Source organism: Pelophylax lessonae (assembly GCF_965119305.1).
Source record: "Pelophylax lessonae genome assembly, chromosome: 5".
NCBI lineage: Eukaryota > Metazoa > Chordata > Amphibia > Anura > Ranidae > Pelophylax > Pelophylax lessonae.
Window position 1 is genome coordinate 308,714,128 of NC_138772.1, and position 12,063 is coordinate 308,726,190.

Sequence of the window (12,063 nt, forward strand, 5' to 3'; positions counted from 1 at the left end):
TGTCTCCGTCTCTATCTCTATCTCTAACTCTATCTCTATCTCTGTCTCTGTCTCTGTCTCTATCTCTGTCTCTGTCTTTGTCTCTATCTCTATCTCTGTCTCTATATTTATCTCTATCTCTAACTCTATCTCTATCTGTATCTCTGTCTCAGTCTCAGTCTCTATCTCTATCTCTAACTCTGTCTCTGTCTCTGTCTCTGTCTCTATCTCTGTCTCTATATCTATCTCTAACTCTGTCTCTGTCTCTGTCTCTATCTCTAACTCTAACTCTATCTCTAACTCTATCTCCAACTCTATCTCTATCTCTATCGCTGTCTCTATCTCTATCTCTATCTCTATCTCTATCTCTAACTCTATCTCTATCTCTGTCTCTGTCTCTATCACTATCTCTATCTCTAACTCTATCTCTATCTCTGTCTCTATCTCTGTCTCTATCTCTGTCTCTATCTCTGTCTCTGTCCCTGTCTCTATCTCTATCTATGTCTCTATATCTATCTCTATCTCTGTCTCTATCTCTGTCTCTATCTCTGTCTCTGTCCCTGTCTCTATCTCTATCTCTGTCTCTGTCTCTGTCTCTATCTCTATCTCTATGAAACGCATCACAGAGGGACAGTACAGTATGTGTATGTGCTTTAACATGTGGATATTTTTCACATAATTTCTATTGCCTTATTTGTGGAGCAAAGCCTGCAAGGGTGAACTCACCAGAGGGTCGATCTGTAGGTGAGAACTCTCGGTGTGCTTGTGCTGGCTCAATGAAAACTTACAAGTGCCGCCATTTGTGTGCTGCTTGTTTGTTCAGTCCTTATTTCCCATACATATCTGTAATGTTATAATCTTCCTATTTATGTGCATTTTAGCCTGGTCTAGTTCACTGCCTTGTATCTACATAGCTAGGGGATTTTTATATGCACATTTTTTTTATATTTTATGGTGCATAGCAGTCATAATAATCGCACTTATTAAGTAATTGGTTCTAATTGAGATTAGGCAACAAAAAGTATTCTTTCATTTGTTTTTTGTTTTTTTGTATTTTTATACATACATATTAATGTAAAAAAAGTAATAATATTTGCACTATTTGGATATTATTTATAAATATAATAATATAATATATAATATATAATATATAATATAATAATAAAATTTTAGGTAGATGTAGGCTTCAGTATTTGCCTTTATGCCCTCAGGAATTTTAGCTGTGCTCGGCAGGCAGACATGATATTCTTCTTCCATACCTGCAGTTACATGATTAATGCGATTTCTTACACTGTTTGCTAGTAGCAAATCAGATGTTGACAGAAAACTGCTATAGAGGAAAAGAGCAGGAGTAAAATATTATATTGCGTCGCCTCTTACTTCACACAAAATGAAGGTATTATAGTAGATGACAGAATTTTCTCCATGTGATAGAAAAGAGACAGTTGGAGAGGGGGGATCCCTGCAGCTAAATACTGTCTTGGTATAACCATATGAAAGGTGTCAGGGTATCACACTAATATGCCCTGGCTTGAATAAACTGTTTTCTTGACTATCTCTCCTTTATCTCCTTCCTTCCTTCCTTTCTCCTCACTTCTCTTCCTTCCTTCTTTTTCTTTCTCTCTTTCCTTCTTTCTTTATGTCGTTCTTTCTCCCTTCCTTCCTTCCTTCCTTCCTTCCTTCCTTCCTTCCTTCCTTCCTTCCTTCCTTTCTCCCTTCCTTCCTTCCTTCCTTCCTTCCTTCCTTCCTTCCTTCCTTCCTTCCTTCCTTCCTTCCTTCCTTCCTTCCTTTCCTCCCTTCCTTCCTTCCTTCCTTCCTTCCTTCCTTCCTTCCTTCCTTCCTTCCTTCCTTCCTTCCTTCCTTCCTTCCTTTCTTTCTTTCTTTCTTTCTTTCTTTCTTTCTTTCTTTCTTTCTTTCTTTCTTTCTTTCTCCCTCCCTCCCTCCCTTCCTTTCTCCCTTACATCCTCCTTTTTCTCTCTTCTTCCTTCCCTTCCTTCCTCTCTTTGTCCCTCGTTTTCTTTCTTTCTTTCTTTCTTTCTTTCTTTCTTTCTTTCTTTCTTTCTTTCTTTCTTTCTTTCTTTCCTTACGTCCTTCCTCCCTCCCTTCTTCCCTCACTTTCTTTCTCCCTCCCTCCTTTCCTCTCTCACATCCTCCCTTACGGTCTTCTTCCTTCCCTTCCTTCCTCTCTTTGTCCCTCGTTTTCTTTCTTTCTTTCTTTCTTTCTTTCTTTCTTTCTTTCTTTCTTTCTTTCTTTCTTTCTTTCTTTCTTTCTTTCTTTCTCTCTTTCTTTCCTTTTTTCTCCCGTCCTTCCTTCCTTACTACCTTCCTCCCTCCCTTCTTTCCTCCCTTCTTACCTCGCTTCCTTTCTCCCTTCCTCCCTTCCTTCCTCCCTTACTATCTTCTTCCATCCCTTCCTTCCTCTCTTTGTCCCTCACTTTCTTTCTTTCTTTCTTTCTTTCTTTCTTTCTTTCTTTCTTTCTTTCTTTCTTTCTTTCTTTCCTTCCTTCCTCCCTCCCTTCTTCCCTCCCTTCTTACCTCACTTCCTTTTTCCCTTCCTTCCTCCCTTCCTCTCTTCTTCCTTCTCTTCCTTCCTCTCTTTGTCCCTTGTTTTCTTTCTTTCTTTTTTTCTTTCTTTCTTTCTTTCTTTCTTTCTTTCTTTCTTTCTTTCTTTCTTTCTTTCTTTCTTTCTTTCTTTCTTTCTTTCTTTCTTCCCTTCCTTCCTCCCTTACTTTCTCTCGTCATCCTTCCCCCCTTACTTTCTCTCTTCTTCCTTCCCTTCCTTCCTCTCTTTATCCCTCACTTCCTTCCTTTTCTTTCCTTCCTTCCTCTCTTTTTCCCTCCCTTCCTTTCTCCCTTCCTCCCCCACTCCCCCTTTCCTTCCATTCCAGTCCTCCCTTTCCTTTCATTATCAACACGACTTTTCCAAAACTGACATCCCTTTTGCTTTTCATTGCAGGGACATTTGTCGTTCAAGTCACAGCGAATGATGCGGATGATCCGACCTATGGAAACAGCGCAAAAGTCGTCTACAGTATTCTGCAGGGACAGCCATACTTCTCCGTTGAATCAGAGACAGGTCAGAAGACCTTAGCTGTGTCTTTGTTTCTGTAATTGAAGATGACATGTTAAGTCAAGCTAGGACATACTAGACAAAACTTGAAAGAGATTACATTTTCCACCCTGCACAAACTGACAAACTCAATTGAGCAAGACATCTGTAAGCATGACACCAATGGTATTAGAAACTAGAAATCAAAGCTGAAATATAATTAGGGCTGTACACAAAATAGTTTCTCTTGGAACAAGAATCAGGCTTGAGATTTCTTCAGAATAACTCAGGCAAGCTAGGCTCCCTTGACGTATCTGCCCACTTTATAGGTTATATCTTAACTTGTCACTACCAAAAATGTTTTCACTGTGGTTTTTAGTATCTTGTTTAATATAAATGTACATGCATTTTTAAAGCTGTATTTTAGGTCATTAAATACTCATTTCAAAATAAATTTATAAGAACTGTTTTGCCTGCCAAAGGATTTGTAACTTTTCAGCAAGTCTTGTTATCCAGGCACTCCTGCCAGACAGCACACTCAGGCCCATCCTGCAAGTTTTATGCATATTGTACTGAAGCTGAACAATACAGCCTGGTCTAGGACCTTCCCCCGCCTGTGACTGGACAATAAAGTAGCAACAGTACATGGAGGTCATTGCTCTGCTCTCTATGATGCATCTGTCCCTCCCTCTCCCAGTCTGAATGTTGCAGTGCTAAGAATTGACCACTTCAGTACAGGGCACTTTATGTTTTTCTTAATTTCTGTAAGTAAATCTTGTAAATAAGTAATTTTTCTTCTTCACTGATGTGCACTGATAGGCTTCCCTGATGGGCACTGATGAGGTGGCACTGATGAGGAGGCACTAAAATGCCACACTGATGGGCACTGATAGGTGGCATTTATATGCGGCACTGATAGGTGGCACTGATGAGCACTGATAGATGGCACTAATGGGCACTGATATGTGTTACCGATGGGCATTGGAAGGCGGCACTGATGGGCACTGCTGGGTGGTACTGATGGGCACTGATGGGCAGAACAGATGGGCACTGAAGGGTGACACAGATGGGCACTGATGGACAGCACAGATGAGCAGGCACTGATGGGCACTGACTGGCATCACTCATGGGCACTGATTGAGGTCACTGATGGGCACTGATTGGTGTAACTGATGGGCATAAATTGGTGTCACTGATGGGCATTGATTGGTGTCACTGATGTGCACTGTTTTTTCTATACTGTAATCAAAGCACTAATGATCAGTGCCCTGATTACCTGTCCTGGACTCCCCTTTGAGGAGGAGCCGGCTCTCGTCGCCATCCAATCTGACAGTGTGAGGTGAGGAGCGCCGCTAAACGACACTTCCTCATTTACATGTGACCGGCTGTGATTGGACACAGCGAATCACATGGATAAAGAACCATGTCATTGGCTTTTTATCAAGATCAGGGTCGCGCCGTGTCCTAGAAACATGGCACGGCCGCGATCACTGCACACCCCCGTGAGTGCGCGAGAACGTCCGTTCTGGGGCGCCGTTATATGATGTCCTCTCAGAACGAGAGCAGCACCACTTCGCCGTCATTTGATGGTGGGTGGACGGCAAGTAGTTAAAGAAGGCTGGCAGCTAAACAGATTTAGGTACTTTTTCTGTTTGTTAAATAAACTTAAAGTGATTGTAAATGATCACTTTGTAAAACAACCCATTCAGTTTAAAATAGAACTGAAAGGCAAAACATTTGTGTATAGTTTTAAAAAAAAGTGATCACATTCCATCTGTTCTCAGCTCCATGCAGCTAGGGGAGGAGAACCAGCAGCACACTGATCTTCCAAGTAAATGGCTGTGCAGGGGATGTGTGTCAGGACAAGTGTCGTCATTGAAGGAGAGCAGGTTGAGTTCCCAGCATAGTTAGCTCCTGCCTAGCGTGGTCAGTTTTTAAAAGGAAAACAGAAGGACTGGCAGGAACACCAGGGATTTCACACAAAGGGAGCAATACAAAGAGAAAAGGATACTCTCTCATACAAGTACATGGTACAGCAGGTGCATACCAGGAATATGAAATGTTGGGTTTACATACTCTTCAAAGCAGTGCCTGTTAGTAACTTTACAAGTCTACGATAATTACTGGCATGTTCCGATATATAGCTATAGTAGTAGTAAAAAAAACAAAATCTACCTTCTACCATTAAAAATCCATTGTTGGGCTCCAGCCATGATTCTGTCTAGGCTGAGATGATGCCATCAATCTGCTGTGGGCAGAAAGAAGCATTTCCTCTTCCAATCAACCACAATTTAAAAAATTGTAGATGGCATCCAGGCCCTTCTATTCCTTAGTCCATCTATTGTATTTGATATAAATATTATCCAGCACCCAGAAACATCTTTGTTCAACTGTTTGCTAGTTTTCAAACTGTGCATCTATCTGACACTCATAAGTCCCAAACTTTGTAATAAGTCACAAGGAGCAAAGCCGCAACAAGGGCTGATCTGTGTCAGATATTTGTGAACAAAGCTAAGAACTGCGCAGGCAACAGAAATGACTTGGATGTGTAATCTCAAAGCCACCGACTCAGTCCAGGACATAGGTGGTGGTGATGCCAGAACAAAGAAGGCTCTGTCCTTCTGGAGTGAAAAGCAGATGAAGTCTTTGTGAGGGGGAAGGAGTGTGATCTCTGTCAGAGGTAATAAATACCTGAAAGTGTAAGGTTCCTATCAGACAGGGTGGATTCCGTTCCGATCAGCAGGGGATCAGCTCACAGATCTCCTTCTGATTGGAGCAGGGCGGGCAAAGGACACATCTGCAGAAAGTAAATGGACAGAGCCCGCTCTTCTGTATGGGTGGCTGGGAGTAAGCGAGCTCCACTGTCCATTTACACCTGACTACTAGGGATGATCGAACTGTTCGAGGTTCGGCCGAATTTAGAACTTTTTGCTGAAAAAGTTCGGAATTCGGCAACCAGAACCGACCAAAATGCAATGGGACAGGAACTGGGCTTTAAAAGCCCGTGATTGGACCAGAACCATCAGTAAAAGCCAATTGAGGGGGCAGGAGAATGCTAGGAATGTGATTGGAGTGACTAGGGGGTCCAGAGGCCAATCATTAGTGAATACGCCCCCCAGTGTATAAGATAGCCCCGCCAAATTCCTAGCATTGTAATACAGGGACGTGGAAGAGAGTGGAAGCAGTTCTGTTACTTCTGCTTCAAAAGTGTCATTTAGCAATTATTAGTGTGAGGAAAGGGATATCTAGTGTAGTTAGGGTGCTATTTTCCACTTTAGTTAGATTCAAAAATCTAGTTTCTGTAGGGAAAGTGTTAAGTGCCAGGGTGACCGTAGTGTAGTGTAGGCTGAACTGACTCTGACTGCTATGGCAGGGTGACCAAACCCTTCCATTTCAGGGTGACCGCTATAGAGAAAAGATCGTTTCTCTTAGGTGTCTTATAGAACAGCGATATGGCTTCTCGCCTGTCAGCCTGCTTTTTGCTGCAGGCGTTTATATGGTTTTTTGGGGACATGTTTGGAGTAAGGCAAAACATCTGAACTTCTGTATAGGGGTATATATGCACACACATGTATGTATATATACACATACACATATATAGGTGTGAAAGTAGCAGAACACTATGCTTGCGCTAATGAAATAATTAACAGGCATATGGCTCCGCTCCTATAACACCTATATATTTGTATGTGTATAAATACATATAAGTGTGTGTGTATATATACCCCTATACAGAAGTTCAGATGTTTTGCCTGCCTCCAAAGACCCACAAAAAATGCCCAAAAAAACGCCTGTGCCAAAAAAACCGCCCAGGTGTGTTATTGCAGGCGTTTTTTTTTTGTGCATTTTTTGTGGGTCTTTGGAGGCAGGCAAAACATCTAAACTTCTGTATAGGGGTATATATACACACACACTTATATGTATTTGTACACATACACACATATAGGTGTGAAAGGAGAAAAGCCATATGGGTGTTAATTATTTCATTAGCGCAAGTATAGTGTTCTGCTACTTTCACACCTATATATGTGTATGTGTATATATACATATAAGTGTGTGTGTATATATACCTCTGCACAGAAGTTCTGATGTTATGCCTGCCTCCAATAACCCCCAAAAAATGCCCCAAAAAACGCTTGCTACAAAACCGGCAAGGTGTGAAAATAGCGGAGCCATATCCCTGTTCTATAAGTGTTCTAATACAACAATCTTTTTTTTTTCCTGGTTCTGGACATGCTACAGAGCTGAAACTTCACAGGTACACTTTTTAGACCCCCCAGACACCAAATCCAAAGAAATCTCATTTTTTTTCAACAATTTTTTCAATAATTGGCTCTCTATCAAAAATGACAATTTTAAAGAACTTTTTTTTGTGTGATTAATAGTCTCTGGGGCATGGCCCAGAACCCTAGGCACTTTTTAGGGGCATTTATTGGGTTTTAGGGCTTCAAAAGGGGTTTTTTGATTACCGAAGTTTGGGTCCCATTGATTTCAATGGGGTTCTGAAATCCGGGCCGAACTTTCTGGAACTTCTGGTGTTCTGGTCGAACCGAACTTTTGAAAAGTTTGATCATCCCTACTGACTACCTTTGATCTGCTCTGCTCCGCCTGAATTGAAGAGGACAGAGTCCCCTTCCGGATTTTTTTTTTTTTTTTAGCAGACCCAGGGGTAGGTAGAAGCCCATTTACACTCATCTCTCCTTTTGGATGAATGGACCTTCCGATCAGATCCGCCTAAAAAACTGACCTGATCTTAAAGGCTGTCTGAAAGGGACCCTACGCCGGCACATCTCTTAGCATGCATGCGCTTTAATGATTCATAGCTGATTTAAGTGCTATTTTTATACTTTTCTGAAGTTGATTTATTTAACAAATTTTACAAATTTCACTTGCTCTTAAGTACTGTATATAAAAATATTATGTATGCAGAGACATCTGTGAGATGATAACTTGGACTTGGCAACAAAGCAATGTACATAATATACATACAGTAAGTAAATATTATATAGTAAAAAAAAAAAGATATACTGTATACTAAGGAGGCAAGCTGCTGCTTATTCACTATGCACTGTAAACAGCCTGAATACCACTGCCAATGTGTAACAGCAGGCAAATCTAAAAACAGCATTTAGGTCAGATAATATACTGTAGATATACAGGTATACATACATATACTATATATATATATATATATATATATATATATATATATATATAGAGAGAGAGAGAGAGAGAGAGAGTGAGAGAATGAGAGAGAGAGGGAAAAGGAAAGAGAAAGAGAGAGAGAGAGAGGGGGTGAAGCGAGATAGGAGGAAGAGAGAAAGGGGGGAGAGAGAAGAACAAAAGAGAGGGGGGGAGAGATAGAGAGAGGGAAAAATAGAGAGGGGGGAGAGAGAGAGGGGGTGAAGCGAGAGAGGAGGAAATAGAGAGAGTAGAGAGAGGGGGAGAAGAGATAGAGAAAGAGAGAGGGAAAAATAGAGAGATGGGGAGAGAGAGAAAGGGGGTAGAGAGAGAGAGGAAAAAAGAGAGAGGGGGGAGAGAAAGAAGGGGGAGAAAGAGAGGAAAAAGAGAGAGGGAGATATAGAGGAAGAAAGAGAGAGAGGGAAAATTAGAGAGGGGGAGAGGGGGGATAGAGAGATAAGGAGAAAGAGAGAGAGAGTGGGAGAGAAAGAGAGAGAGGGGGAGAGAGAGAGAGGGGGGAAAAAGAGTGAGAAAGAGGGGGGGGGCAGAGAAGGGAGAAGAGAGAGAAAGGGAAAAAGAGAGAGAGGAAAAAAGAGAGAGGGGGAGAGAGAAAGAGAGAGAGACAGAGGGGGAAATAGAGGGGGTGGAGAGAGAGGGGGAAGAGAGAGAGAGAGGCAGAGGGAAAGAGAGAGAGGGGGGTGAAAGAGAGAGAGAGAGAGAGACAGAGGGAAAAGGAGAGAGGAGGGGGAAAGAGAGAGAGACAGAGGGAAAGAGAGAGAGAGAGAGAGAGAGAGAGAGAGAAAAGAGCGAAAGAAACAGAGGGAAAAAAGAGAGAGGGGGAAAAGAGAGAGAGAGAGAATATTACCATTGGAAGAAAACATGTTTAGGAGTAAGAATGTGTATTTAAAGTGACACTAAAAATAACCTCATTCTCCGATAACAATCCATACGCATCTACTACTTAATGGTAATTTATTTTTCATAACATTGTTTTTTAACATTGTCAACGCCTCTCAACCATGCTCCCTTTAGCAGGAAAGCTGCAGTGACTGAGGGTGTAAACATGCCAAGGCCACAATGTTTTGCCTTATGGCAGGAATTATACCCCCTGTCACATCTACGCAATTGAATGGGGCTGTGTTGCAACTGCCCCACAACTGTGTAGTAGTGATGTCGCGAACCTAAAATTCGCCGTTCGCGAACGGCGAACGCGAACATCGACAAATGTTTGCGAACCGGCGAACCGGGCGAACCGCCATAGACTTTAATAGGCAGGCGAATTTTAAAACCCACAGGGACTCTTTCTGGCCACAATAGTAATGGAAAAGTTGTTTCAAGGGGACAAACACCTGGACTGTGGCATGCCGGAGAGGGATCACACAAAAAAAAGTTCTTAAAAATTGTAATTTTTTGATAGAGAGTCAATTATTGGAAAAATTAAAAAAAAAATAAAAATAAAAAATTTCTTTGGATTTAGCATCTGGGGGGTCTAAAAAGTGTACCTGTGAAGTTTCAGCTCTGTAGCATATCCGGAACCAGAAAAAAAATACGAATTAGGGTTAGGGCTAGGGTTAGGCTTAGGGCTAGGGTTAGGCTTAGGGCTAGGGTTAGGGTTAGGGTTAGGGTTAGGGTTAGGGTTAGGGCTAGGGTTAGGTTTAGGGTTAGGGTTATTTTTATGGCTAGGCTTAGAGGGTTAGGGTTAAGGTTAGAGGGTTAGGGTTATGGTTACAGGGTTAGGGTTAGGTTTAGTGTTAGGGGCTAGGGTTAGGGTTACGGTGAGATACTTAGGGTTAGAGTTAGTAGACCCTAACCCTAACCCTAACCCTAGCCCTAACCCTAATTCTATTTTTTTTCTGGTTCTGGACATGCTACAGAGCTGAAACTTCACAGGTACACTTTTTAGACCCCCCAGACAATAAATCCAAAGAAATTTTTTTTTTTTTAAGTTTTTTTTTTTTTTTTAAGTTTTCCAATAATTGGCTCTCTATCAAAAATGACAATTTTTAAGAACTTTTTTGTGTGATTTAGTGTATAGGGGGTCTAAAAAGTGTACCTGTGAAGTTTCAGCTCTGTAGCATGTCCAGAACCAGAAAAAAAGATAATTTTTTAGTAGAGCAGGGATGGTGGGAACCCCTTTTACACCTATATGATCTTTTTTTCCTGGTTCTGGACATGCTGCAGAGCTGAAACTTCACAGGTACACTTTTTAGACCCCCCAAACAATAAATCCAAAGAAATTTTTTTTTGTTAAGTTTTTTATTTTTTTTTATTTTTCCAATAATTGGCTCTCTATCAAAAATGACAATTTTTAAGAACTTTTTGTGTGATTTAGTGTATAGGGGGTCTAAAAAGGGTACCTGTGAAGTTTCAGCTCTGTAGCATGTCCAGAACCAGAAAAAAAAGATAATTTTTCAGTAGAACAGGGATGGTGGGAACCCCTTTTACACCTATATGAATTTTTTTTTCTGGTTCTGGACATGCTACATATATATATATATATTAAAAAAAATACTCAAATACCAGCCCTCAAAGGGGCTTTTGGGGACAATATATATATATATATATATATATATATATATATATATATATATATATCTATCACAGAACAAAAAAAATTACATAAATACCAGCCCTCAAAAGGGCTTTTGGGGACAATATATATATATATATATATATATATATATATATATATATATATCACAGAACAAAAAAAATTACACAAATACCAGCCCTCAAAAGGGCTTTTGGGGACAATAAATATATATATATATATATATATATATATATATATATATATATATATATATATGTCACAGAACAAAAAAAATTACACAAATACCAGCCCTCAAAAGGGCTTTTGGGGACAATAGATATATATATATATATATATATATATATATATATATATATATATATATATATATATATATCCAAAAAAACCTCAAATACCAGCCCTAGGAAGGGCTTTTTGGGGTGCTGTCCTTACAGCAGGAGTGTACCAAGAACACTGGCTAACAAGACCGGGAACTGTCCCTAGCTATAACAGCAGCAGCACCAGCACTTTCCCTGCTCTCAGTAACACAGAAATGATCTAAAATGGATGCTGCCCTTGCTTATTTATAGGAGGTGGGAGGGTGTGGGAGGGAGGTATGCTGATTGGCCTGGAATGTGTCTGCTGACTGTGATGTTCAGGGTCAAAGTTTGCCTCAATGATGATGTATAGGAGGCGGACCGAACATCGCATATGTTCGCCCACAGCGGCGAACGCGAACATGCGAAGTTCGCCGGAAACTGTTCGCCGGCGAACAGTTCTGTACATCTCTACTGTGTAGCCCTATGTAAACACAAAACTGTGCTGAGAGCACGCACCCTGCTCTTGATGCATACTTGCGATCAGGAGCTTTCCGATCATGTGACTGCTGTGACAGCTAATCACAGCGGTCACATGACCTGAATGCCCACCTCCCGGCATCTAAAAGATCTTAACCGCTTTTTGACCGTAAAACTTACATATATGGGGGGCTCTGCTACCTAGTACGGGATCTTGCACTTGCACGCCGATGGCGACCCACTGTGGTTATACACAGCGGGAGCTGATCTGCGGGTAACTCTGACTCGATGTCTGTCGGCACCCTCCAATCATTAGGCAGAGAGCCATAATGGTGAGATCACTGTTCTGTCAGTGGAGAAGGCATTGATCCTGTGTTCCTGCAAAGCAGGATCATAGATCAATGCCTTCCCCTAGTAAAAGCACCTCCCCCACAGTTAACAAGTACTGGCTAGGCATACAGTTAACCCTTTGATCGCCCCTGATGTTAACCCCTTCCCAGCCAGTGTCATAAATACAGTGACTG

At 41.2% G+C, this 12,063-nt stretch overlaps 1 protein-coding gene across 1 annotated transcript in view; it reads left to right on the forward strand.

The window, feature by feature from the left end:
- Nucleotides 1-12,063, forward strand: part of LOC309556963 (cadherin-6-like) — a 567,199-nt gene that overhangs the window by 374,531 nt on the left and 180,605 nt on the right. The window contains exon 4 of the mRNA XM_082259546.1: nucleotides 2,936-3,055. Within this exon, the coding sequence (XP_082115672.1) occupies nucleotides 2,936-3,055 (120 nt within the window). The remainder of the gene's footprint in view (nucleotides 1-2,935; nucleotides 3,056-12,063) is intronic.